This window comes from Cygnus olor, chromosome 20 (genome assembly GCF_009769625.2).
Source record: "Cygnus olor isolate bCygOlo1 chromosome 20, bCygOlo1.pri.v2, whole genome shotgun sequence".
NCBI lineage: Eukaryota > Metazoa > Chordata > Aves > Anseriformes > Anatidae > Cygnus > Cygnus olor.
Genome location: NC_049188.1, coordinates 6,702,161 through 6,725,612, shown reverse-complemented (window position 1 = coordinate 6,725,612; position 23,452 = coordinate 6,702,161). Strand labels below are relative to the sequence as shown.

General features: G+C 63.1%; 5 protein-coding genes across 9 annotated transcripts; 2 read left to right on the top strand and 3 right to left on the bottom strand.

The window, feature by feature from the left end:
- Positions 1-822: 822 nt before the first annotated feature.
- SARM1 (sterile alpha and TIR motif containing 1) lies at positions 823-9,938 on the bottom strand. The gene is made up of 9 exons (XM_040532979.1): positions 8,918-9,938; positions 6,425-7,043; positions 6,053-6,265; positions 5,641-5,732; positions 4,930-5,165; positions 4,730-4,823; positions 4,147-4,336; positions 3,946-4,067; positions 823-3,455 (listed from the first exon to the last, which is right to left on the bottom strand). The coding sequence occupies exons 1-9, from the start codon at positions 9,370-9,372 to the stop codon at positions 3,326-3,328; spliced, it is 2,151 nt and encodes a 716-aa protein (XP_040388913.1). The 5' UTR covers positions 9,373-9,938; the 3' UTR covers positions 823-3,325.
- A 47-nt stretch (positions 9,939-9,985) lies between these two features.
- Positions 9,986-14,351, top strand: VTN (vitronectin). Of its 2 annotated transcripts, none has more exons than XM_040532993.1 (9): positions 9,986-10,237; positions 11,414-11,563; positions 11,819-11,938; positions 12,210-12,542; positions 12,617-12,756; positions 12,876-13,032; positions 13,115-13,264; positions 13,740-14,012; positions 14,169-14,351. In XM_040532993.1, the coding sequence occupies exons 2-9, from the start codon at positions 11,494-11,496 to the stop codon at positions 14,285-14,287; spliced, it is 1,362 nt and encodes a 453-aa protein (XP_040388927.1). In that variant the 5' UTR covers positions 9,986-10,237; positions 11,414-11,493; the 3' UTR covers positions 14,288-14,351. The 2 variants fall into 2 exon arrangements, with proteins under 2 accessions (XP_040388927.1, XP_040388926.1); XM_040532992.1 differs by having other exon boundaries at positions 9,988-10,237; positions 11,404-11,563.
- Positions 14,352-14,477: 126 nt separating this feature from the next.
- On the bottom strand, positions 14,478-20,751 carry KIF12 (kinesin family member 12). Of its 4 annotated transcripts, XM_040532987.1 has the most exons (15): positions 17,867-18,854; positions 17,669-17,790; positions 17,436-17,511; positions 17,204-17,338; positions 16,983-17,118; positions 16,783-16,874; positions 16,465-16,600; positions 16,265-16,383; positions 16,019-16,123; positions 15,664-15,941; positions 15,278-15,452; positions 15,132-15,197; positions 14,956-15,059; positions 14,710-14,861; positions 14,478-14,599 (listed from the first exon to the last, which is right to left on the bottom strand). In XM_040532987.1, the coding sequence occupies exons 2-15, from the start codon at positions 17,698-17,700 to the stop codon at positions 14,535-14,537; spliced, it is 1,671 nt and encodes a 556-aa protein (XP_040388921.1). In that variant the 5' UTR covers positions 17,701-17,790; positions 17,867-18,854; the 3' UTR covers positions 14,478-14,534. The 4 variants fall into 4 exon arrangements, with proteins under 4 accessions (XP_040388921.1, XP_040388917.1, XP_040388918.1 ...); XM_040532983.1 differs by adding an exon at positions 19,968-20,751 and having other exon boundaries at positions 16,265-16,600; positions 16,783-17,118; positions 17,867-18,152; XM_040532984.1 differs by having other exon boundaries at positions 16,783-17,118.
- SEBOX (SEBOX homeobox) lies at positions 19,133-19,985 on the top strand. Its single transcript, XM_040532933.1, has 2 exons — positions 19,133-19,411; positions 19,523-19,985. The coding sequence occupies exons 1-2, from the start codon at positions 19,133-19,135 to the stop codon at positions 19,748-19,750; spliced, it is 507 nt and encodes a 168-aa protein (XP_040388867.1). The 3' UTR covers positions 19,751-19,985.
- A 131-nt stretch (positions 20,752-20,882) lies between the features above and the next one.
- On the bottom strand, positions 20,883-23,413 carry TMEM199 (transmembrane protein 199). The gene is made up of 6 exons (XM_040532997.1): positions 23,179-23,413; positions 23,018-23,091; positions 22,854-22,943; positions 21,844-21,886; positions 21,404-21,516; positions 20,883-21,281 (listed from the first exon to the last, which is right to left on the bottom strand). The coding sequence occupies exons 1-6, from the start codon at positions 23,348-23,350 to the stop codon at positions 21,186-21,188; spliced, it is 588 nt and encodes a 195-aa protein (XP_040388931.1). The 5' UTR covers positions 23,351-23,413; the 3' UTR covers positions 20,883-21,185.
- Positions 23,414-23,452: the final 39 nt, after the last annotated feature.

Genomic DNA, 23,452 nt, shown 5'->3' with positions numbered 1-23,452 from the left:
GTTTTGGGACTTGCGAGCAACCATAACTTGCTTTTCCTGAACACCAGAGTAAAGCTTGCAGCAGTGCATAGCATGTAACCTGTCCTTAAATATGCAGTAAATGTGAAATGCTTATACAACGTCGTTCCCTGTTCGTTAGGAGTTTGTGATAAGAGTAGAACTCGGGAGTAAGGAAGCAGGAGGTGGAGAAGTAGGAAGACTGAGACCTTATTTGTTATGCCACTTGGTCTGTGTAGCTGTGCCGGTGGCTGTAGGCAGGAGTTACTTGTCTGATTCATGGGCTAAGCCCAGAATTATCCTCCCCCAGGATCAGGGCATGCTGCGAGTGTTGCATTAGATGTTTGTAGCTGAGTCGGTTGTGAGGCAAGTTTCTTCTCCACCAACAGATTCCACAGACTCCAATGGTAGCAGCTGCTAAATGTTGCGCAGTGAAGTGAAACTTGTGTACTGGCTCTGCTTTGCTGTTTGTGTCAGGGTGCTTGCAAAGGCAAAATTCAATAGGAACTGTTAAGCCCTATTAGAAAAATTGAAGTTTTTCTAGGCTCTCCTCCAAGAACTACAAGCAAGTGCATGATCCATGCATTGTGAGCGTGGGCAGCAGGTAGAGAGTCCCTGGGGTTGCAGTGAGCTACATCAGCCCATGCAAGATGAACCTGAAGTGTGAACCCCGCAGAGAATGGTGCCTGGAAAATGTGAATTCTGCTGCCAGCAAGCCCGGCCCTGTCAGCATATGAGAGAGCGTGACAGGAAGAGAGCAAATGTGAGAAGGCTGCAGGGAAAGAAGCATGTGACACAAACATAAAAGAGGTTGGGATTTAGAGTATAAACCAAATTTATTAATAATGTCCAATAGAACAGCTTTAAATACTTTCTGACATAGCATGGCAAAGGGATAAGGAAGGGTGAGAACAGAAGCATTTATTTTAGGAGTTGGACTCAATGATCCTAGTGGGTCCCTTCCAACTCAGATATTCTATGATCTCTTTGGGGATGTCTGCTTTGTCTGGAAGTGGATGGGCATGGGATGTTTTGTCAAGAGCAGTGAGTTCATCAGGGTGAAGATAATCGCGTAACAGGGAAACAGGATGAGTTACAGTCTGGGCAGCTGGGGCATGGGATGTGATCTCATTGCAGGTAGGACACCGAAGCTGTAGAGGACAACTAAATCTTGTCTATTGAGTGGAGGGTGAGGAGGTTAAATGCTAGAGAGCTCCTGGGACACAAGACACGAGAATCTTACCGTGTATTATTGTAGAGAGAAAAATCCTCTGGACTGTTTGTGTGGTACTCCTTTAATGGCCACAGAGACCTTGACCTTCAATAAATTACTCAGGATTTTTCCCTGAAGCGGCTCACAAGTTGCTTTTATCCTTTGGCAGATTCACCTTTGGGCTGATCTGCTGCCTTCCTCGTACTTAATCTGAAGATTAGGTGATGCTATTTCTGGTGAATGCTGGGCAGACCTAGCTATTAACCTTTCATTGGAGAGCAAAGATGCCATTATCTGTGAGCTGATAAGAGCTATCCATAAAGCTCTGATTAAGCACCAGAATTTAACTTACTTTTCTTCTTATGATATGCTCATAAATGCAAGCCAAAAGGAAATGTGTTAATGTTCATGCCAGCTAAGGCAGGTAGCGAGGCTTCACGGAGAGCCAAGGTGAGTGCTCGTGGGCTGGAATGTAGCTGTGCCTCCTCATTGCCTCCTGGAAAGGGTGGGTTAACCTGAGCTGGGACAGGCTGAGGAATTTTCTTCTATTGCATCAGCCTGATCCCCGGAGTGCTGGGCAGGCTGGTGCTCCCTGGGCATGGCATGCACTTGCTCTTGAGTGTGTCCTGAATGAGGAAGTCTTTTGCATTATTAACTTTGCTCTGCACCAAAAAAGAAGAACTCAGGTAGGAGTTGCAGTGTCTGGTCCTAATTGCAAAATGCCATGTTGTCGAAAGCCTGATCACCCTCCGAGCAGGTGTGAGAAGCAGGACAAGGCCAGGAGGGCAGAATTCAGAGGCGTGTCGGGGTGCTCTCAGCCTGTGCTCACACCTAGCAGCCTCCACCTGCCCTTTGCGTCAACGTCGGCTCTTACCTGCTATTTCGTGGTGAGTAGCTACAGAAAGATCTGGTGGGTGTTGGGAAGAGGCTAGTAGAAGGAAACAAGTGCTATTTGGTATTGCATTCAGCAGCGTGGGGACGTCCCTGAGCCGGAGGAGCTTAGCCAGGGCTGTCGGGGTAAGTGCTTGTCAGCAAAGGGATGTGCCAGCCCCTGCTCAAAGGAACGGACCGTAGGAGATTAGGAGATCTGCTGTGGAGCACCGACAACAGAATACAATGCAGCCAGTGTAAAACATCTCCACAAGTACAGTACAGCAGTTAGCATCTTCCGTATCTGCGTGGATATACGTTTTGCAGAGTCGCAATCCAGCCTCCTGTGCCTTACGGATAAATAAAGGCACCTGATCGTGTGTAAAGCTGAGACACCGGATGGAGGGAAAGGTGGTGTTTTAAAAGCACTTTTTGTAAAGACCCTTTGGAAACTTCCTGTGATCTAAAGCCAAACTTCTGTCACCAGAGCTAAGAGCACAAAGTGGTTTTGCAGCATTAGGAGGAGAAAGGCCTCGAGGAGGGAGCAAGCTCGGGTAATAAAGGGATATTGCTGGGGAAGAGAGAGCTTCTGCCGAGCAGTTTAGAAGGCCTGTGTGTGTTATCTTTCCCAAACACAGGGATTTTGTTAGGGCTTAGCTTTTATTTGCTCTTTCCCACCCACACCTAAGCACAACGATGTTCCTGCAGCACCCAGCAGAGGCCATGAGATGCTTACAGACTGTTTCCTCCCAAGTGCTCTCTCCCATGTCCTCCTGCAACAAACCCCTTGAAAATCCTACAGCTTTTGCTCCTTGGGAGGTTCCTCCTCTTTGGGTGCATCTCTGGGGGGAGCTGCAGCCTTCTGCAGGGGGCTGGACTGTCCTGGTCCCCCCTGCACCCCCTGTGCTGTGGGCGGCTCAGCCTGCAAGTCCTGCTGCCCCAAGGGATGGCTTGAAAGATGGCTTGTCTGTCCCAGGGGCTGCCCTGGAGGCTCACCGGGCACCCTACGAGGGAGCGCTGGCCTTTCAGCCCCAAGGGCTTGCATTTGGAGGGTGGAGGGGGGCTAACGCCCCATGGCTGCCTGAGCCACGGCCTGGTCTCAAGCCAAGAGGTGGGGCAGGTCCTGAGGGAGAGAGGGTAGGGGTGGTACTAGGATGGGGGAAAATCTAGAGGGAGAAACTTGGCCCCATGTGAAAAGGGGTCACCTGGAAAGTCTCCGGAGCGGCTGAGGCAGCCGTGCTGCTCCTAGGTCTGCCCGAGAGAGGGCAAACAGTCCAGGCCATTCTCCGACCCCGCAGAAGAGTCCCGGGAGGACCGGCCCTGGAGAAAGCGGATGATTTTGTCGATTGTGGCCTCCTGGTACTCGTGGGACCATCTGCATTTGAGAGGAAAACTGAAGTTAACTTTTTTTGTTGTGCGAGATGCCACGAGCCAGCTCAGCGCATGTGAGCCGGGAGGCAGAGTCCCCCTTCCTCCACCCCAGCTCTCCGGGAGCACCCCTTTTCCCCTCGGGAAATGCAGAAACACTGGATGATACAGCAAAACCCCTTCCCCTTGGGGAACGCAGGGCAGGAGGGCTGCGGGCAGCTCGGGATGCTCCTGCCTGGGGGACCGGGGGCCCAAGGATGGGCGTCCTCCCAACGGCAGTGGGGTGGCAGCTCTGCGATCCAGAGTAGAACCATGGTGGGGACCTTTGCTCCCTGGCGCTCCGGAGTATCTGAAGTGACTCAGCTTCCCTTTGGCCTCTTCTACCTCCCTCATCTCTTTCTCCCCAGTTTCCTTGTGCTCTTTGCTACTGCTTATGCAAGCCCTTCTCTGCTCGTGTCAAGGAACCAGCCCCGCGGTGCCAGTTCCTCCCTACTCACTTGATGCCATTAAATTTCAGGACAGCCCTCATGTCCTTGGGAAGGGTTTCTGGGTCAGGCCACTCAAAATGGTCTGTAACGGGTACAATGTTCTTTCCAGAGTTCAGGGCCGTCACAATCTCCTGCAGGAACACCAAGTGCTCGGGTTATGGCCTGCGCCAGCCCATCACCACCGGGCTCCCACCCGTTGGCATCTCCTACCTTGTGCACCCAGTCTTTGCACTCGGGGTCTGCCATGCACTTATCCAGCGCGTTGGGCGAGAGGACCAGCACAAAGTTGCGGGCGCTCAGGACGCTCTGGATCAGCTTGTCCTCGAACTTCCCTGCCTCCAGCTTCTCCACGTCGATGAAGACGCTGAAGCCGTGCAGCTGCAGGTGGACCTTCAGCAGGCTGGTGGCGAGAGGAGACGGCGCCTGGGCTTTGTGTGCTGTCCCACCACGTCGGCCAAGACGTTGTGAGACCAAGGAGCAGCAGAGGGCATCGTCCTTGAGATGCCAGCTGCCAGCCCAGCCTGCTTACAGGCGGCTGGGCTCATGCACAAGACAAGGAGCAAGACACCAGCACCCTGCTGCCGCCTCCTGCGGCTCCACCAGCATAGTGCAAGAAGAGGGTGAGTCAGTGTCAGAGGAGGGTGGCAGTGATGGGACTGGGAATTTACTGGATCACCGTGCAGCTTTTGGTGCTTGTTGTCCCCATCTGCACAGCAGGTTTTGGCAGCTCCCCCCTCCCCTTCGTGGCTCCGTGCCCTTACCCCAGCGCCGTGACGCTGCCCGCAGCACCCACCTGGCCAGCTGCGAGCCGGTGCTCCTCCGGTAGCTGATAAACACATCGGTCCCATCCGACGCAGTTTGCAGCGTTATAGGGGAGTGAAGCATTTCTAAGGCAGAACAAACAGCAACCAAAAATTAAAAAGTGCCTGAGCACTCGTCCCAAACAAACCCCAACGCTCATCCCCGCGCAGCCGGCGGTGGCGGCACCCGCACCCCTTGCGGCAGAGAGGATGCGGACGCGGTGGAAGCCGGTGGCGATGTGGCAGTCGTCCTGCAGCTGCTGCTCCGTCACGCGGTGCAGGAAGCTGCGGTTGATGCCGCAGGTCAGCAGGTTGTAGGTGTACTGCCGGAACTTGGGGTCGATGCCGCCCAGCCAGTCGGCCAGGTTGCTGCGGTCGCAGGTGGAGTAGTTGGCGAAGGTTTTCAGCTCCGTCAGCTCCCGGAAAAACCTGGCAGAGGAAAAAGTGAAAGTGTGGGGAAGGCCCCCTTCCCCTGCTGGACCAGGCAGGACCTAGAGATGTTTGGCAGCACATCTTTAGCTGCAACAGGGGGGTTTGCACCAACGTGCCGTGGTGCAGAATGAACAAAATGGGGACAAACGTCTGCATGGCTGTGGTTGTGCTGGTCCTCAGGGCGCAGAGGCACGAGGAGCTCAGCTAAGGGACAAGGGGCTCGGTAAGTTCACCCCCTTCTGGGTAACCTGCAGCCTCCCAGTTTCTATGCCACAGCTGGCCTCTCCCCACCCCACGCCTGCACGTCGCATCCTCTGGGTCACATACTGTTCTGGAAAAGCCCTGGCAGTCCGGGTTTCCCATTCGGGGAATCCCTCTTCTTGTCCTTGCAAGAGGCACACGCCTTCTCCTTGGCTCTGCCAGCATGGTGATGACTGTGTGTGAGGCCAGCGTGCCCTGGTAGCACTCCTACCTCTTACGGGTGATGCTGGAGGCCATCCCCAGGTCCTCCTGCAGCTCCTCCTCCGTCAGCCTCAGGAGAATGTCCCCGTCCACCTGGTGGTCCTGCCGAGAGAAATCCAGGCTGGAGACCCAGACCTGTGGGGTCTGGCTGGCACTACGCTCAGGCCCGCGGGACTGGTGGAGGCCTGGCACCCACAAGATCTCTGTCCCGAAATATTTGGGCTAAAGTTTCTCCCTGGGACAGCAGCCCTTGCTTGGTGCATGCAGAGGGACATGGGAGAGGATGGCAGGGCCACCCAGTGCTGACGTGTGAGGGGGGCAGCTGGGCATGGGAAAACTCTTGGGTGAGATTTTTGCACCTCTGCTGCAGGATGGGGCAGAAGGACCCACGCAGGTGCCCCTGTCCCAGCGCACAGCCCTACCAGGAAGCTCTGGCAGTATTTGTTGAATCCGATCTGCTGCAGCCACGTCTGCACCTCGCAGGGCTTCCAGTTGGGCACCGTGGGCAGGATGCGCCGAGGAACCTCCTCCCCTATCATGCGCAGCACCTTTTTGGCCAGGGAGGAGGTGGTGCTGCTGGTGGAGTAGCACACTACCCGCTTCAGGCTCTGTGTGGCCCCGATCTCGCTGAAAATCTGGGGACACGAAGGGAAGGGGTGTCACTTTGCTTTCCCAGCCCCGTGCTGGGACTGGGGTGCTGGGTGAGTTCAGAGGGGCACAAAACACACCGAGATGCAGCGGCAGCACCTTTTCCTTTTGGCACCTCTTTCCCCGGGGCCAACCTCCCCTTTTACCTTCGTTTGCTTCTGCCTGGTTTTGATGGCAGCCTCGGCGCAGAGGTAGAAGGCAGCGATGCACTGTGCCTCCAGCCTCGAGCTGTCCAGCAAGGGGACCAGGCGCTGCAGGTCCTCGGCCGTCCTGCCCTGGCTGTTGTCGCTGCTGCCCAGCATGCGGCACGCGAAGCGCTCCGGGTCCAGCGAGGCGATGAAGGGCTCCACGAGCGCCAGCGTCCCCGAGCGCTCCACCTCCTTCTCGATCTCCTTGTTGGTGGCCAGCACCGTGATGGCCAGGCAGGCGTGCAGGCGGATCAGTTCGTCGTCCCGTGAGAACACCAGCGGGAAAAGCCACTCGGCCGTCCTCTTCTCGATCATCAGGCGCTGGTTGGCCTGCCCGCCGTGCATGGCGCAGTTGGCCAAGGCCATGGCGCAGTGCCGCAGCACGACGGGGTCCGTCCAGCGGCACCAGTAGAGGATGGCATCCAGGCCCCCGTCGGAGATGAGCTGGGAGCAGGTCTCCTCGGTGTGCTTGAACATGTGCTCCAGGATCCCGGAGACGCTCTGCGCCAGTGGGGGGATGTCCCGCTCCTTGGCTAAATTCAGGATCACCCCCAGACCGATCCGAGCGATCCGATCCCTGCAGGAAGGAGAGGTGCAGGCGGGTGAGGGCCTTGGTGGTGTGTGCCCCATGACAGCTGGATGTCTCCCCGTGGGTCACAGCTGCCAGATGTGCCACCGGGCTGTGGCACAGCAAGATGTGACAGGCCTTGGAGGAGGTGACCACCGTGCCCGTCTCTCCAGCTCTGGGTAAGACACATGTAGGAACCAGCAGTGCAGGGTGGGCTAAGGCCAGGCAGATCTGTTCAGCCAGCTCTCCTGGGTGCGTGTGAGCTGCTTCGTGCTCAGGGCTGAAAACCCGTTTGCCCCCAGCCAGCGCTGTCCTCTGGCTGCTCTGTGACCTGCTGGGATGCAGCCACGCACAGCCCTGTGCTGTTCTGGATGGGGACCTGGACAAGGCGCCTGGATGGGGCCGTGCCCAAAGGCTGTGGGCTGAAGAAGGGGGAAACAGCAGGCACTTGGCTGCCCCGCGTGAGGAGCAGCGCTCTCCTGGCCTTAGACATGAACGATTTTAGTGGCTCTGCTCCATTTGCAAGCGCGGCTGCCCCGTGCTGTTCCCACAGAACCCAAACCCTTGATGGCAGCGACGTGTTCGCCCCCCGGCGATGCTGGGGCCAAGGGCACCGCAGCCTCCCCACGCTGGCAGGCAGGACGGGCGTTTCTGGGAAGCCTGCAGCCCATGTGGCTGGGGCTGACCTTGGGGCAAACGTTGTGGAGAGCTCTGGAAAAAAAATCCTGCACCCTGTGGCTGGCTCCCAGCCCGGCCAGGGGGCGGGTGGCAGCCACAGCCCTCCCAGGTCAGCGGTGAGGGGCTGGGGGCTACAAACTGCTCCTGGGGCAGAGATGGCGGCTCCGGCAGTGCTGTCTCCTGCCAGGAAGATAAGTGCTGCGCTCAGACCGTGCCAGCGGTTTCCTGGGATTAATTCCACTCTAATGGACTTGCCCGATTTAGCCGCTGCTCCTTTTTCCTGCCACGGCACTCACCAGGGGCCAGGCTGCGAGTCCACGACCCGACAGCGCGGTGCGTTGTGCCTGAGGCTGGGGCAGGACCATAAGCTCTGGCCAGGCTTCCTCAGCGTGCTCCCAATGTGCTGGTTTGGGGCAGTCTGGGCTCGGGCGTGCTGCGCCAAAACTGGCTGCCCAGCCCCCAAACTGGAGCCTCAGGAGCTGTCTGCTAATTTGGGGTTTTGGGCAAAGGGATGAGCAGCGACCACGGGGATGGAGGGAAACCCCCGGGCTGTTCAGGTGGTGGTCGTGCGCTCAGGTGTGCCGGGTGCCACGTGTGCATGCTTGTACATGCCTCGTGCACACACGTGTGCACACGCACACTTCCATCCGTGCCGATGCTCTGGCAGAGCCAGCTGCATGCCCTCACCTGTCCCGGGGCGCAGCGTGTGCATCTCCAGCTTCCGATCTAGGAGCCACAGGCTGGGGGCTCCCAGGACCACCAGCCGGCCCCCTCCTTATGGCCTCCACTCCACCCCGTCAGCAGCAGGAAATTTCTGGGCACCAGCTCCATCCTCCTCCTCCTCCCGCTGTGGTGATGGCTAAGGGGTAGCCGTGCCTCTCACCCTCTGGGTCAGATGCTCTGGGCCAGCCAACCTGTCCCAGCTCACCCTCAGAGGGCTTTTTGGGGACACCTGGGTGGCCGTGGGCTGGGGGTGGCTGGTGAGGATGCCCCGCTCCTCGCCAGCATCCCCTGTGCTGGGGCTGCTTCTGCTCCTCCAGCTGCGGGTCAGGGCATTGCCCAGGGACCCTGCGTGCAAGTGGGGAGCTGCGGCATGGAGCAGAGGGGCTTGGTGAGCTGGGAGTGCCAGGAGCAGGGAAATGTGGGGGACACAGGTAGAAGAAATCCCTGCTGCGTGAGGCAGGGAAGGCTTTTTGCAGACTCACCTGTTTTCTGCCACCAGGATCTGCTCCAGGAGCTTCCCCGCCTGGCACTTGGTCTCCAGTTCCGCCGTGTAGAGCAGGTTGAGCAGCAGGTCCAGGCCTCCCTCCAGGCGGATCACGTCGCACAGCACTTTGGCCACGTCCCTCCCCAGCGTGGGCATCCCCCAGGCCTCCTCCACCAGCTGGAAAACCTCGCCGATGGCCTTCCTCAGCTCGGCGGGGCCGGCCGCCTGCTTGGCACAGGCGATGGAGTGCTGCAGGGCGGGCAGGATGCGGTCCAGGGCCGCCCGTACGTCCGTGTTCACCCCGGGAGAAACCTCACGGCGCTCCCCGGAGCTGCCACCACCGGCCCAGCACCCTGCCTGGCTCACGCACTCGGGCACCGCCAGCCTCTCCGCGCCCGACATGGCGAAGAAGCGGCACAGTTTGTAGACGGAGACGAGCAGGGTGAGCACCATCCGCAGCCCCTAGCGCAGCATCCTCAGCACCCGCCGGGCCCGCCCAGACAGGGACAGCGGGCTCTTTTTTTTTTTTTTTGGGGGGGTGGGGGGGGACCCCTGAGCTGTGTGGGGTGGAGCTGGAAGCGATGGCACAGCCGCCTCGCCAGGGCCAGGCTCAGCATCCCAGCTCCCCAGCAGCTGATGTCACCCGCGCCAGGGACCGCCTCTCCGAGGAGGGGCTCCTCCGCAGCAGCCCCCTCCTCGCTGCAGATGCTCTGCAGGACCCCCAGCCCTCCTCTTGCAGCCCCTGCTGTCCCCCCATCACCCCCAGGGACCCCCCCTGTTGCCTTTGTGGCCGACCTCCTTGGGACCCTCCGCACCCAGAGCCGGGGAAGGGGGTGCAGGGCGATGGCACAGCGGCGGCTGTGGTCACGGCGTGGCTGTGGCCCTCTTGGCTCTGTGGATTGGATGTATTTTCTATCATTGTGGTGGGCTGAGCAGCTCCCCTGGCCGTGGCGGAAATTCAGAGCAGCTCTTCTGGGTGGGCTTGGGATTTGCATGATAAAAGAAAGAGCAGAGGCAGCCTGGGCCCCTTTTATTTTCTTTTTCCAGGCCGGACGTGCTCAGGGCAGAAATGCTTGGGATGCTGCTCGCCAGTGCTGGGAGGAGCAGCTTAAATCCTTGGCTTCAAAAGCAGCCTGCTGCCAGCTCAGACTGGGACTTAAATTCAAGTTGAGGTTTTAATGCCACGGAGCTGCTTTTAATCCTCTCTGAATCCAATACACAGGGACAGACGCAGGAAGGGACCTTAGCTCACGGCAGCAGACAGTAAACAAGGCGACCCGAGCAGCGCAGGACTGCCGCAGACCCTCGGCACAGAACAGTAAGAGATTTCCTGATAAGCTGTTATCAGTCCCGGGCAGCGATACGGGTGGTGGTGCGGCACGGCAGGAGGGTTCGCTGCCTCAGAGGGGGCAAAAATCAAACCGTTCCCTTCGGCTCCCCCTGACAAGCCCCGAGAGCTTTGTTTCGCTTCCTTTTGCTTTTGGGGAGGGATTTCAAGCAGCAGAGATGTGCCGGGAGATTGGCGGGGGCCGGGAGCGGCCGGAGGGCAGCCGGTGAGCTTGGGATGAGCTGATCAGCAGGAGCAGCTCCAAGCCCAGCCCTTCTCATCCCAGCCACCCCAAAAGCCTCGCAGAGCTTGTACCCAGGGGTGACACAGCTGAGACCGAGGGGCAGGAGGGGTCAGGGGGGCTGCAGGAGAAGGGGCAGCCCGCTGCTGGTGGCTCTCCAAGGCTCTCCCTGCGGGTGGAAGTGCGTTTCTTGACACCAAGCTGGATTCTTCCCAGCAAGGGTGGGAGCAGCCAGTGCCGGGAACTGCCCTTGGCAGGGGCAAAGCCCGTGGAGAAGCGGGCAGTGGCACCGCCAGCCTACTCGGTGTCTTCTCTCCCCAAAACCCATCACTTTTTGAAGCCCGTCGTGGCAACGCTGCCACTCCGGGCTGGGCAGACCCCAGCGGAGCTCCTGGCCCAGCAGTGCCATGCAGCGAGACCTGCCGGAGGTGGTGTTGCCGTTGCCTCGTGCGCATTTGCTCCTTGCCCCGATTAAATAACCATCCCGGAGTTATCAGGAGCTGTCGAAAGAGCTGAGTCGACATTAATTAGTAACTGAAAAGATTTGTCGGAAAGGGAATGATGGGAGCAAAATACACAGCCTTTTGTTTGCCTACTGCAGTGAAAACGCACGGCGCTTCCCCTCTGCCACACGGCCACTCACCCCCGGCCCTTGCTCCGTGGGTGCAGCGGTGGCAGCGGCCCCCATCCCGTGCCTGCCTCCCTTGGGGCTTCCCACTTCTGCTTCCAGCCCGGCTGCCATCGAGAAAGTCAGAAATCCCCAAACCCTCCCCAGAACAGCGCTGTTCTAGGAGAGCGTAACCCAGAGCTTTTCCCTTTGCCCTCCGAGGGCTGCTCGGGCTGCGGGGGTGAGCGGGCAGGGGCAGCCTCTGCCCCTTCTCCCTCCGTGTTGACCTTGCCCTGTTTGTTTTACCCGGCCGGGGCAGGCTGAGCAAACAGCGGATGCTGGGGCTCCGGCGGCGGCCACTCTCCAGCCCGCTCAGTCGCAGGAGGGCTGCGCTCCCGGATGCCCACCATGAGGCTGCTGCTGCCTGTCCTGGCGCTGGCCCTGCTCGCCCCGGCCCGTGCTGCTGAAGGTGAGCCCCAGCCCCGCTCGCGGCCCGCGGGTGCAGCTGGCGTGGGGACGGGGTGACGGTGGGGGAGCCCTGGGTGAATCCCCCCATTGTGGTCCTGCACAAATCGGGGACCGTGGCTGCATTGGGGGGGGGAGTGGGGAGTGGTGCCCCCGTAGCCCCCGGGGGTGGGTGTCCATGTTGGGTCCCCTCAATCTGGATGTGACCGCATTTGCCTTCACCCCGCGGTGCTCCTTCCATGCCTGGTATCCCTTGCAGAGTCCTGTGAGGGTCGCTGCGATGAGGGCTTCAACGCGATGCAGAAGTGCCAGTGCGACACCCTCTGCGTGTACTACCAGAGCTGCTGCAGTGACTACTCCACCGTCTGCAAAGCCAAAGGTACCGGCCCCGCCACCCCCCATGCTCCTGCCACCGGCCTCGGGGTTCCTGGAAGCGTCCCAGGCCACCAGCTCTGGCCCTGCTCTGCACACACCCATGTCTGCAGGGTGATGGCAGGGCTGGGATTTAGCGCTGGGGTGCTGCTGTGCCGGGTGTTTTCGGCATCCAGCTCAGTGCCGCCTATAGCGTGTGGCCCCGCGGGTCTGAGAGCACCCAAACCCTGCGTGGGGACACCCAGGGCTCCCTGGGACTGACCTGTCCCCTCCCGCAGTGACCCGGGGAGATGTCTTCGCCTTGCCAGAGGACGACTACCTCGACTACAACCTCCCTATCGACACCGGCACGGTGCCGCCCACCGGGGCAGCAGCGCCCACAAGAGCTCCCACGGAACCCCCCACGTTCCTGCCCACGGTGTCGGAGGACGAGTTCGGCACCGAGGAGCCGCTGCTGGAGACGGAGGAGCCCGTGCAGGAGCTGCCCACCACTAACCCCTCCGACGGGATCACGGATCAGGGCCCCGAGGATGAAACTGAGGAGCTGTGCAGCAGGAAACCTTTCAATGCCTTCACCGACCTGAAGAACGGATCCCTTTACGCTTTCCGAGGTACCCTGGGGCAAAGGGCCCTGGCACGTACCGCCAAGCTGGAATCCTACCTCCCACATCCCCTCTCTCTGCAGGGAAGTATTTCTACGAGCTGGATGAGAGCAGTGTGCGGCCTGGCTACCCCAAGCTCATCAGCGATGTCTGGGGCATCGAGGGCCCCATCGACGCGGCCTTCACACGCATCAACTGCCAGGGCAAGACGTACCTCTTCAAGGTGGGTGCCAGATGTCCCCAAATCACCGTGGCTGTCCCCAGAGCACCTGTGCCTGGGGACTCCACACCGGTTTGCTGACCCCCGTCCCCCCCCCGCCCCCGTCCCCGTTGCACCCCCAGGGCAGCCAGTACTGGCGCTTCGACGATGGGGCCCTGGACCCCGGATACCCGCGCAACATCTCCGACGGCTTCGAAGGCATCCCCAACAACATCGACGCTGCCTTTGCCCTCCCGGCGCACAGCTTCCACGGCAATGAGCGAGTCTATTTCTTCAAGGGTAAGGCACGAAACCACCCCGATGCCCACAGGGGCTGTGAGTGCCCGAGCACCGCGCTGACAGCCCCGCGTCCTTCCCGCAGACAAGTACTACTGGTCCTATGACTTCGCCCACCAGCCCACGCAGGCCGAGTGCGAGAAGTCCTCGCCCTCCACCGTGTTCAACCACTACGCCTTCATGAACCGCGACAGCTGGGAGGACATCTTCCAGATCCTCTTCGGCAGCAGGATGAGTACGCGCAGGGCCAGGATGCGGCGCGGTGCCTGGGGCTGCGGTGCCAGGCTGTGTGTGGGACCCCCCCTTGCCCCGACCCCCTGTGCTCAGCTCACATCCAACCCCTGCCACCCTCATGTCCCACGCTGCTGAGCCCGTCACAGTCACCTCACAAAGCAGTGTTACTCTCGGGGGCTGTTTATTCCCACGGGAGCTAAAGATGTTGTAGGAAACCCCAACACAAGGCAGGAGAAATGAGAGGAGGAGAAGAGGAGAGGGTGCTCAGCACCAGCGGGGCTGTTCCCAGCCTTGGGGTTGGCGAGGGTCGGATCCAGGCTCTGCCTCCCCGTGTCCCCATCACACATCCCATCCGGGTGGGGACCCTTCGGAGCACCCTTATGCCATGGGACAGGTGCTGGGAGCTGTCTGTGGGGCAGACGCTGGCTCCTGCACATCTCTTCTCCCCCCTAACTCTCCCTCTGCCTCCCTGCCAGTCGGGGCGAGCAGCCCGCGGTACATCAGCAGAGACTGGCGGGGGGTCCCCAGCCGGCTGGACGCTGCCATGGCCGGCAGGATCTACGTGGCATCGCAGCAGCCCCGCCGGAGGAAGTCCCGCCGCCAGCGCAAGAGGTACAAGAACCAACGGTCGCTGAATTTGGGGTTCTGGAGCTGGCTGCAGAACGACTCCGACTCCACAGACGCCGAAAGCGACTGGCTGTCGGGATCCCAGTGCGAGACCCTCCAGAGCGTCTACTTCTTCGTCGGGGGTGAGTCTGGGGAGCTGCGGGACGGGGACCCCCTGGGGCTGGGGGGGCTCCTCTGGCTCTGTGCCATCCCTGAGCCCTGGGACGCCGTGGGGCTGGCGGCGAGGGCTCGCAGCAGCCCCAAAACCATGCTGACAGCCCCCTCTGTCCCCCCCTCAGACAAATACTACCGCGTCAACCTGCGCACCAAGCGCGTGGACCTGGTGCAGCCCCGCTACCCACGCTCCATCGCCCAGTACTGGCTGGACTGCCCGCAGCCCGGGGAGGAGAGCACCTGAAGCGGGCCCAGCACCATGGCCCGTAGCTAGACCAAAATAAACCACGAGCGCCGTGCAGGCTGGAGGGTCGGTCGGTCTGTCTGTCTGTCCGTCAGGGCGAAATTGGCCACCCGTGGGCCGTGTGGTCCTTATGCTCTGTTGTGCCCCGGGGGGCTGTGGTTGTGCCCCCAACTGTAGCCAGGCTGGGGCTGGTTACAGGGTGCAGGGTCCCCTCTGCTGGTCCCGGCTCCGGTGCGGCTCTGGCAGCTCAGATCTGCTCCGCCAGCCAGCCCGGGGCCTCCTCCCACTGCGGCAGAGGGACAGCTCCAGCGGCTGGCAGCCGGGAGCCGGCAGGGTCAGGTCTCCAGCACCCCAGGATCAGGCCCGCAGCCCCATGGGGCAGGTGCCAAACCCTGAGGCTCTTCCCATCCCTCCCCGCTCACCTCCAGGCTCCAGCAGGCCTGGGCCTGGCCACGGTGGGGCCGAAGGCACGACCCTTCTCTCGGGGCTGGGCCAGCGCTCGGGGCCCGGTGGCTCCCGGCTGTCCCGTGGCACCGGGTGCCGCCGAGACGAGCTCCTGCTCCTTCCCTGGCTCCTGCCATGAGCAAAACCCTGACTTACCACCTCCCCACATCCCCGGGGCTTTCCCGAGATTATGCCCTCGGGTCGGCCCCATCCCCATCTCTCACCGCTTTCCCTGGTGTGGCCGGGAGCCGGGCAGAGCTGCATCCTCCTGGCTGGGCAGCGGGATGCCGAGGGGGACCGGCTGTGGCATGGGGAGCCCCGGCAGCACCTGGGGACCGAGCGGAGCTGTCAGGGTGCTGCTGCGCCCTGCCTGCCCCCTCGGAAAGGACACAAACCATACCTGGGGCACGATGGCATCAGGCAAACCGGGGCAGCACTGGGGGCAGCCGGAGGCAGGAGGCAGTTTCTGTAAGAGGGAGAGGGCAGAGGGTGTTTGTGCAGCCTCCTTGCAGCCCACGCGGGGATGCCCGTGGTCCCCGCGCTCACCGGCAGCTGGTGCCCGGAGGCGGGTGTCGCGTGGGGCTGCCGGAGCTGCGTGGGGTGGCCGAGCGGGACGTGGGTGCTCCGGAGAGGGACCTGGCTGCCGCAGGAGCTGCGGGGCCCTCTGCAGGATGGGACGGCTGGGATGTCACCGCCAGGGTCTGGGGACTTGTGGGGCCGCCTGGGGAGCAGTGAGGGAGCAGGGCAGGGCATGGGCAGCCTCCAGCGAGCCTCCAAGCCCTGCCTCCAGAGCCTCCCTGAAGCAAACATCCACATCCCTGGGAGAGGCAGGCACTGAGTGCTGCCCGGCCGGGGGCGCTCTGGCTGCTCCTCCGGCTCCTGGAGCCCCTGTTTGTGGGTCCCGCATGTGCCAGCGGGACCCCCCCCCATACCTGAGCTGCTCGTTCTCCACCACGAAGTCCCGCAGGAGGCCGTAGAGGCTGGGCCAGGCTGGGGCTCCCTCCGACAGGAGCTGCCCTTCGGGTGGCCCCATGTGGCCGTACCTGCCCGCCCAGCCTGGCTGTGCCCCCGGCCTCGGGGGGGTCCCCAGCACCTCCCCACTCCTCGTCGGCACCGTGGGCAGGCAGAGCTGCTGGCGCAGGGAGAGGTTCTCCAGCTGCAGGGCCCGGATCTCTTCCTCCAAGGTTTGCAGCAGCTTCTCCCGGGGGACCTGGGAGCACGACGGGGTGGCTCGGGGGGGGGTCCCGGCAGCGGGGCTGAGCATCCTGCCCCTGCCTACAGCCGTACCCTGTTGGCCACGGGTCTGGTGGTGACCCTGCAGGCTCGGCTGGCATAGTGCAGCGTGCTCAGCGTCTCCGAGAGGCAGCGCGAGGATGGGGAGATGCAAGCGACCTGCCGCCGACGAGGAGGAGCCACAGGTGAGCCTCCAGCCAGGGTCATTCCCATCCCCATCCAGCCTTCCCCTCCGTGGGGCAAGACCCCGTGGCTCTGTGCACCCCGAACCCCCCTGCCCAGCCTCCTCCATGCACGTACCATCAGCGTGACGCCCCAGCCGCTCAGGGAGCGGGCCAGCAGCCGGGTGAGCTTGCTGTCCCTGTAGGGAATGTGTGTCCGCCTCCCTTGGGGCTTGGCCAGCAGGGAGATGCAGTGTCCTGAGGGAGGACGAGCCACAAAGCATGTGTTGGGGCTGTGACGGGGTCCGGCAGCCGCTGCAGGGGGTCCCCAGCTCTTACCCAGCGCCAGCAGGCTGCGGTTGATGTTGTTGGCCTCCACGCAGAGCTCCCCGGTGGAGCTGGTGTCCTTCACCCGCTCGCTGCCGGCCAGGTCCACGAAGCACAGCGTGCCCTGCTTGCTGGGGCTGGTGCTGGGCTGGAGGTGGGGGCGACACACACTGCGGGGTCATGCTCTGGTCCTGCGTCCCTCCTGCCCCTTCCCCGTTGCCCACTGCAGTGTCCAGCCCCACCAAAACATCCTCGGGGAGCAGGACACAGCCGCAGAGCCAGGGCCCCCCCAGCCCTCCCCCGTGTGCCCGGAGCAGGATTTGTGCTCACGGCTCGGCTGCGGATGTGGATGGTCAGGAGAGCGTGGCTGCGGCTCGAGTGCCTGTTGAGGGCGTGCGCAGAGGTCCGGCGCCTCCGGGAACCTGCCGGGATGGAGAGCTGCAGGGGGGGCACGCCGCCCCGTGCCCAGCACCACCACCGCTGGGTCCAGCACCTCCCGAATGTGCCCCACGTGGCCCCAGCCCCGGCACCTTGCAGGAGCAGGTCGACGATGGCCTCCAGGCTCTCAAAGTCCACGCTGAGCTGGTTCTCCGCGTAGAAGCCACGGGTTTTGCTCCAGCGCAGGGGCAGGGTGCACGGCGGCCCAGGGCTCAGCAGGTCCCTGACCTGGGGGGGACGGCGGAGGGGAGGCAACAGGGCCGGGGCACGGGGTGGCAGCGGGGCCGGGCTGGGCGGCCGTGCAGGCACCTACCTGCTCGTTGTAGATCTCCAGGTAGGAGGCACTGAGGGCCAGGCTGGGGCTGTGGCTCCGGCTGTGCTCCAGGAGGCAGGCGAAGGATCTCTGCATCAGCCCCAGCACAGCCGGGGCCGCCGGCTGGGCCTCGCTCTGCGGAGGCCGAGCGGTCATGTCGCGTCCTCACCTCCCGCCCGCTCCCACCACGGGGCGTGAGGAGCCCATCCTGCCATCGGGGCTGGTGCTGTACCTGCCCCAGAGGCCCCATCAGGGTGTAGGTCTTCCCCGAGCCCGTCTGTCCGAAGGCGAAGACGGTGCAGGAGAAGCTGGGGAAGGAGGCCGAGCCTCAGGCATGGCCCCAGGCTGCGGTGTAGAGATGCCACCTCCCGGCCCCGTCCCGGCAATGCAGACCTCCCGGTGAGGCCTGCACGGCTCCCGCGTGGTGGGGACGTGGGGATGGGGGGGCTCACGGGGGGGGCTCACCCGTCTATCGCCAGCTCCACCAGCTGCCTCATCCCGCTGCCCTCGAAGACGGCCTCCTGCGAGGCGCCCACGTCGAAGACGGCGCTGAACCCGAAGGTGGCGTCGTGCCTGGCCGCGCTCACCTGGGGACGGTGGCGGTGGTTCGGGGCGGGGGGGGGGGACCACGGCCCCTGGCCCCCTTGGGGAGGTGGCACTTACGTGGACGGTGCCGTCGCCCAGGCTGTGCACCACCCGCCGGTCACCTCGGCGTGTCTCCGTGCAGGTCAGCGGCCGGACCCTAACCGGGGGGGTGAGGGGGGGGACACAGAGGTGTCACCGCGTGGAGACCCCGGGGAGCCCCGCTGTGCCCCTGGACCATGCAAGGCTGGTGCTGCGTCTGATCCCTGCCATGTCCCCAAGCCCACCGTGTCCTCCTTACCTTAGCACCACCCTCAGGCGCGTTTCTTTCCCCACCACGGGTCCCTCCTGCTCCGCTCCAGGGCTCCTTGGGGGAACAGGGGGCGGTGGGTGTCCCCACGTGCGGGGCACCCCGAGGACAGGGACCCACACCCGTGCTGTGCTCACCCTTTCCTCCTGTCCCCGCTGCGCCCCAGCGCCTGGCAGGGGACGGAGTGCAGCATCCCCCACATCCCCGCACAGGGACACCCCTGTCCCCCCCACCCCAGCGTTTTTGGGGTGCCAGCCCCCCCCTCCAGCCACCCAGGCGGCCACGTTGGCTGCTCAGGCCCTGGTCACTGTGGCACGGGGTGGCCTCAGTCCCCTCCATCTCCCGTGGACTTACGGTCGCCGCAGGCCCCGTGGGAGCGTTCTGGGCCTCGTGCCCTGTCGGGGCTCCCAGCCCCGCTCGCCCTCCGCCTCCATTCGCCCCCCGCACCCCTCGCTTGGGGCGGCGGCGGCGGCACCCGCTTGGCCCCGCTGGGAGCCACCGCCAGCCGGCCCCGGGCCGCCCCGCACAACTGGTACCACCGCTCGGTTAAACATTGACCCGTGCCAGCCCCGCGGGAGAGCCGTGGTGACACGGGGTGGGGGGGGAAGAGGCTGGGGGCAGGGGGTGGGTGCTGCACGGAGTCATCTTGTCCTGGGGACGGGGCGCGGGGGGGGTCGGTATCAGCTGGGCTCCCCGACGTGCTGGCACCGGACCCCTGAGCCCCCCTCCTTGGTCTGGGTTCCTCTGGGTGCCCGCTCTTGGGGGGAGCCGTCGGGGGGGGGGGGGGGCAGTGCTGGGAGCTGGCGGGGTTCCTGGGGCCGGAGGTGCTGGGGGCACCGTCCCCGAGCCCCGCGGGGTGCTGCCGTCGGGGGGGCACCCACTGGGGAAGCATCCCCGGGAGGCACCGGGAGAGAACCGGGGAGGGGAGCTGGGGGGGGGGGGGGGGGGGGGTGAGCACCGCCCGCCTGGGGCGGTCCCAGCCCCCCCGGGAGGGGATAAAAAGCGGGGCGGCGGCGGGGCCGGGGGAGCCGGGCAGGATGAGTGCGGCCCCGGGCACCTCCCGCGCCCCCCAGCCGCTGCTCCGCTTCCCCGACGGGGCGGGCGGACCGGGCGGCGGGCGGGGGGCGGCGGCGGCGGCGGGGGGGGAGAACCGGTCCCCGGGACCCCCGGGGGGGCCACGGAAGCGGCGGAGAACCACGTTCAGCCGGGGGCAGCTGTCGGAGCTGGAGCGGGCCTTCGCCGCCGTGCCCTACCCGGACATCGCCACCCGGGAGCGCCTGGCCGAGCTCACGCAGCTGCCCGAGGCCAAGATCCAGGTGAGCGGGGCCGGGGGACCCCCTCCACCCCCCTCCCACCCCCCCCCCACCCCCCGGCAGGGTGTCCCCAACCTCCTTCCATCCCTCCCGGTGTCTCATTGCCTCCCCCAGGTCTGGTTCCAGAACCGCCGTGCCCGCAGGATCCGCAGCGCCAAACCGGAGCCGCCGCCGTCGCCGCCACCCGGGGAGCGGGGTCTGCCCGTGGTGCCCCCCGACGGCACCGGCCCCGTCCCCGTCCCGCCAGCACCCCACAGCCCCGCTCGGGGCCTCCCCACCTCGCTGGGCTCCATCTCCGACCTCATCTACAGCGCGGCCATCACCAACCTGGGCGAGCCGTAGCCACGGCGAGGCCCCCCCCCCCCCCCCCCCCCCCCCCCCCGGCACCGGGGTTTATCGCCCTGATTTCATTAGGGTGCGGAATTACCGCCGGGCCCCACGGTCCCTGCGATGCCGTCCAATATCCTAAATGCCGGTGAGGCCGTGGCGGGGCCAGCTCCCGATCAGCTCCCCCCCCCCCCCCCCCGGCCTAATACCGCCTAATCTTTTGGAGAAATACCTTAATCTGAGGCAGTATCCGCGGATGATTGTGGCGCGGCCGCCCCTAATCCGCAGGCACGTTCGCAGGTGCCGGCAGATCTCCCCGTATCGGATATTAAAGCGTGGTCGCAGAGGGGCTTAGCTGCCATCAGAGCATTAATCACCGTGTCCTGCCCTGGCTTGGTGCCTGCCCGCCAGGTGTCTGCGTCCCCGGGGTCCGGCCGTGCCCCCCCCTCGCTGCAGGGCCCTGGGGGCACCCCGTGGGCTCCGCTCCGCGCTCAGCGGCACCGGAGAAGCCCCCGGGCTCCTCACGGGGCTGTTTTCCCTCCCCGTCCACACAAGCTGGGCGTCTTTTGGTGGGTCAGGCACAGAGCAAAGACCCCTCGCTGCCCTGTCTGCCCGCGGTGCCCCCCCACGGGGCACGGTGCTGCTCTGCGTCCCCCTGTACTTCCTCCCCCCCCCCCCGCGGGGGCTCCAGGCTCCTTTTGGCACCCCCAGCCGCAGGACTGCGGGTCAGGAGATGTGGCAGCCCCCCGGTGTGACCCTCTCCCCGTGTGAGGACTCGGTACGAGCTACGTGGAGGGGACGCCTGTTTGCTGAGCTTTTTGGGACAAGGCCAAGCTGGGCGTCAACCCCAACGCCGCCACACCAGGTGCTGTCGTCCTGAACAGCTCTGCGAGGAGGGGGGAAAGCTCCCATCGCCAAACGTGGGCAGGGCCAGGTACTGCCACGCTGGTCACGAGCGAGTAACGAGTGAGTAACGCGCTCCTTAAAGCACGTGGGGGGCCGGGTGGGAGCAGGGAGGACGGGCAAAGCGAGGGCGCTGCTTCCCGCAGGAGATGGAGCACGATGCGGGGTGCGGAGGGAGAGGGAAGTTTCGCGGCTGGCTGCGATGGCTTTGACATGCCAAGTCAGCGAGACGCATGGCAGGAAGGAGGTTGAAAACACAACGTTGTTTATTTCCAGAACGAAAGCACAGCGGCTTCACAGAGCTGGAACAGCACCAGCTCACGCTCCTCTCCGTGTTGGGGTGGTAAAAGTTCGCAGCCGTTCCCTCTTCTGCTCTGCAGCCGTAGGATTTTTAATCCACGATTCGTTTCGGGAACGTTAAGGAGCGGGAAGCGAGGTCCACCAGATGCCAACGCAGAGATAAGCCTGCCCCAAACAAATGCCTCCTGGGGTGGGCCAAAGCCTCCAGCACAGCACGAGCACCACAGCTCAGGGGGGATGCGCGTGGCTATAGCTTCCCAAGGTCCCCTTCGAGGGTCCGCACCATGACGTACAACTCCGCCAAGCCAACCACCGAGGCCACAATTACCGCTGAGAGGACGCGCTGAGGACACAAAAAGAGAGAAAAGTGACCACGTGTGAATGGTGAAGCTGCTGCTTGGTGCCGGGGAGCGTCTGCCGCTCCTGCCCGGCGGTGCAGAGCGCTCCACGAGCAGGCTCACTCACCGCCGCGGTCTCCGCGAAGACGTACTGGCTGCCCAGGTACGTGCAGGCAAACGCGGCCACCACGGTGACGATGAAGTTGAAGACGGTGATGACCACGGCTTTAACGGAGCGAACTGGAGAGAAGGGAAAAGAGGATTGCGTTTAGGTAAGGCTGGGAGAACAGGGCGGGGGGGCAAGGTGTAAAACTGCTGAGTGAATCTGCCTGCGACTGCCTCCGCTGGGCTACAGGAAGGCTCGAGAATTCACACGCTTCGTGACCCCGGAAGTATTTGCAAGATGGGCTGCTCTTTTACTTGAGGAACACTTCTGTGCATTAACTCCTGGCGAGATGCCGTTGCTCTGACAGGGAACGGCTGCCTGAGGCCAACTGCTAGCGACGCGACGGTTCCTGACTGACTTCTCTGCCTCTCGGTACGCGCTGCCAGGTGTCAGCCACTCACCTTGCCTCCCAAAGTCAGCTAGGGTCCCACCTCGGTTCATGTCCTAAAAGAAGGGATTAAAACAACTTGTGTTCTGTTGTATTTTAACGTTAACTGCAGAATAAAAGCAATACCAATACCCTCTCCTGTCCCTAGGATCCAGTCAGAAGTTTGGGAAGCTCCCGCGGGGCCCTCCACAGAGATTTCTGGATTTATGCTTGTGGTCTGATTCAGTGACAACAAGAAGGGGTAATTTTTAATCAGAGCATTTCTTGGACATCTCTTATGTGGAGTCTGCAGGTCTGTCTTTAAGAGACCCTAGAGGATTTCACCTTGTCATCTGACAAGCACGGGCTTGTCAAAACAGTCACTGTTCACAAAGATCTCACTCAACCCAGTTTTTACCTTGACACGAATGACCTCAGTTTAAAACTGTAGTAAATGTAGAACAGTTCAGAAAATGGCAGCACAAATGCTCACAGTAAAATACTTACCTAAAATGCTTAGTTTCCCAGATCAAAACCTGACATCTTTTGGCAAGATGAGCTGCTCCAAAAAGTCAGTGCCTTCTATTCCACTCTCCCCATATCCCTGTCCTGCCTGTCTGGCCTCAGCACCGCATCTATTGTCCCCAGGTATTCACAGCGTGCGCTCCTTAGGTCCCTGTCCCCCTCCCCTCTGCACTGCATTCATTCTGTACGAAAATTTATTTGGCTGTTGGGTTGTTTTTGGCCATGCTTTTGAGGATGAATCACGATGGGGCAGTCAGCAATGCACAGACACACGTGAGAGCGTCATAGGTTTAGAAAGCTAAGAAACTTCTCCCGTTCTTCACGCCAGTACCAGCTTGAAGACGAACTGGTGGGTAACACGGGTGTGACAGGGCAGGGTGGTTTTTCTGCCTTTAAGACAGATGGATTTTCATTCTCCCGGCCCCTCGGTTTTGCCTCAGGAGCATCGAAGGCAATACAGGAGGGGTGGGACCTCTCGGGGTGCACGGTGGGGGAGCCATCCTTGTCTAGGCCCCTCACCTGGCCGGTGACGTTGCGGGTCATCCGCCGGTACTCCTCGTTGGCCAGCCTGGCCTTGATCCGCTCCAGCCGCGCCACCAGCTCGGGGTTCTGGGGGCAGAGCGGAGCTCCCGTCAGGGCCGCGGGACGAGGGGGCCCCCAGCCCGCCCCCGGCCCTCACCTACCCGCGGCTGCACCGGCACCTCGGGCACGGCGATCTCGCTGCCTTCCAGGAGCTGGTAGAGGAACAGCGGCGACCCTGCGGGCGGGACAAGGGGGCGGTTAGCGGAGATTAACGGAGATTAACGGCGGCGCGGCCCGGCCGAGCAGGCCCGGCACAGCCCACCTGCCTCCCGCAGCCCGCCGTGCAGCCTCCTCAGCAAGCTAAAGGGCACCAGGGCACCCTCAGACCCCACGGCGTCCCGCAGCTCGTCCCGCAGCGCGGCGGGGAGCCCGGCCAGCTCCTCTCCCTCCACCGCTCCCCTCAGGCGCCGCCCGGCCCTGACGGCGGCCGCCATTTTGGGCCGCGGCCTCCCTCGCCTAGGCGACGCGGGGCACCATAGAGAGGAGCGGGCTAGAGCGCCCCCTCGGCGGCAAGGGAGGGGGGAGCGGCGGGGGGG

Bases quoted from the DNA above. Each gene is read 5' to 3' on its own strand.
- SARM1 (XM_040532979.1), bottom strand. From the start codon at position 9,372: ATGGTGCTCACCCTGCTCGTCTCCGTCTACAAACTGTGCCGCTTCTTC. The intron at 4,824-4,929 runs GTGCGGGTGCCG...GTTCTGCCTTAG, and splicing joins CATCCTCTCTGCCGCAAGGG to AAATGCTTCACTCCCCTATA. The intron at 4,068-4,146 runs GTAGGAGATGCC...GTGTTCCTGCAG, and splicing joins GCAAAGACTGGGTGCACAAG to GAGATTGTGACGGCCCTGAA.
- VTN (XM_040532993.1), top strand. From the start codon at position 11,494: ATGCCCACCATGAGGCTGCTGCTGCCTGTCCTGGCGCTGGCCCTGCTC. The intron at 13,265-13,739 runs GTACGCGCAGGG...CCTCCCTGCCAG, and splicing joins CCTCTTCGGCAGCAGGATGA to TCGGGGCGAGCAGCCCGCGG. The intron at 14,013-14,168 runs GTGAGTCTGGGG...TCCCCCCCTCAG, and splicing joins CGTCTACTTCTTCGTCGGGG to ACAAATACTACCGCGTCAAC.
- KIF12 (XM_040532983.1), bottom strand. From the start codon at position 17,700: ATGAGGCAGCTGGTGGAGCTGGCGATAGACGG. The intron at 15,060-15,131 runs GTATGGTTTGTG...CTCGGTCCCCAG, and splicing joins CTGATGCCATCGTGCCCCAG to GTGCTGCCGGGGCTCCCCAT. The intron at 14,600-14,709 runs GTGAGCGGGGAG...CCCGGCTGCCAG, and splicing joins AGGCCTGCTGGAGCCTGGAG to CCGCTGGAGCTGTCCCTCTG.
- SEBOX (XM_040532933.1), top strand. From the start codon at position 19,133: ATGAGTGCGGCCCCGGGCACCTCCCGCGCCCCCCAGCCGCTGCTCCGC. The intron at 19,412-19,522 runs GTGAGCGGGGCC...TGCCTCCCCCAG, and splicing joins TGCCCGAGGCCAAGATCCAG to GTCTGGTTCCAGAACCGCCG.
- TMEM199 (XM_040532997.1), bottom strand. From the start codon at position 23,350: ATGGCGGCCGCCGTCAGGGCCGGGCGGCGCCTGAGGGGAGCGGTGGAG. The intron at 21,887-22,853 runs GTGAGGGGCCTA...CCCTTCTTTTAG, and splicing joins CCCGCAACGTCACCGGCCAG to GACATGAACCGAGGTGGGAC. The intron at 21,282-21,403 runs GTGAGTGAGCCT...TTGTGTCCTCAG, and splicing joins TCTTCGCGGAGACCGCGGCG to CGCGTCCTCTCAGCGGTAAT.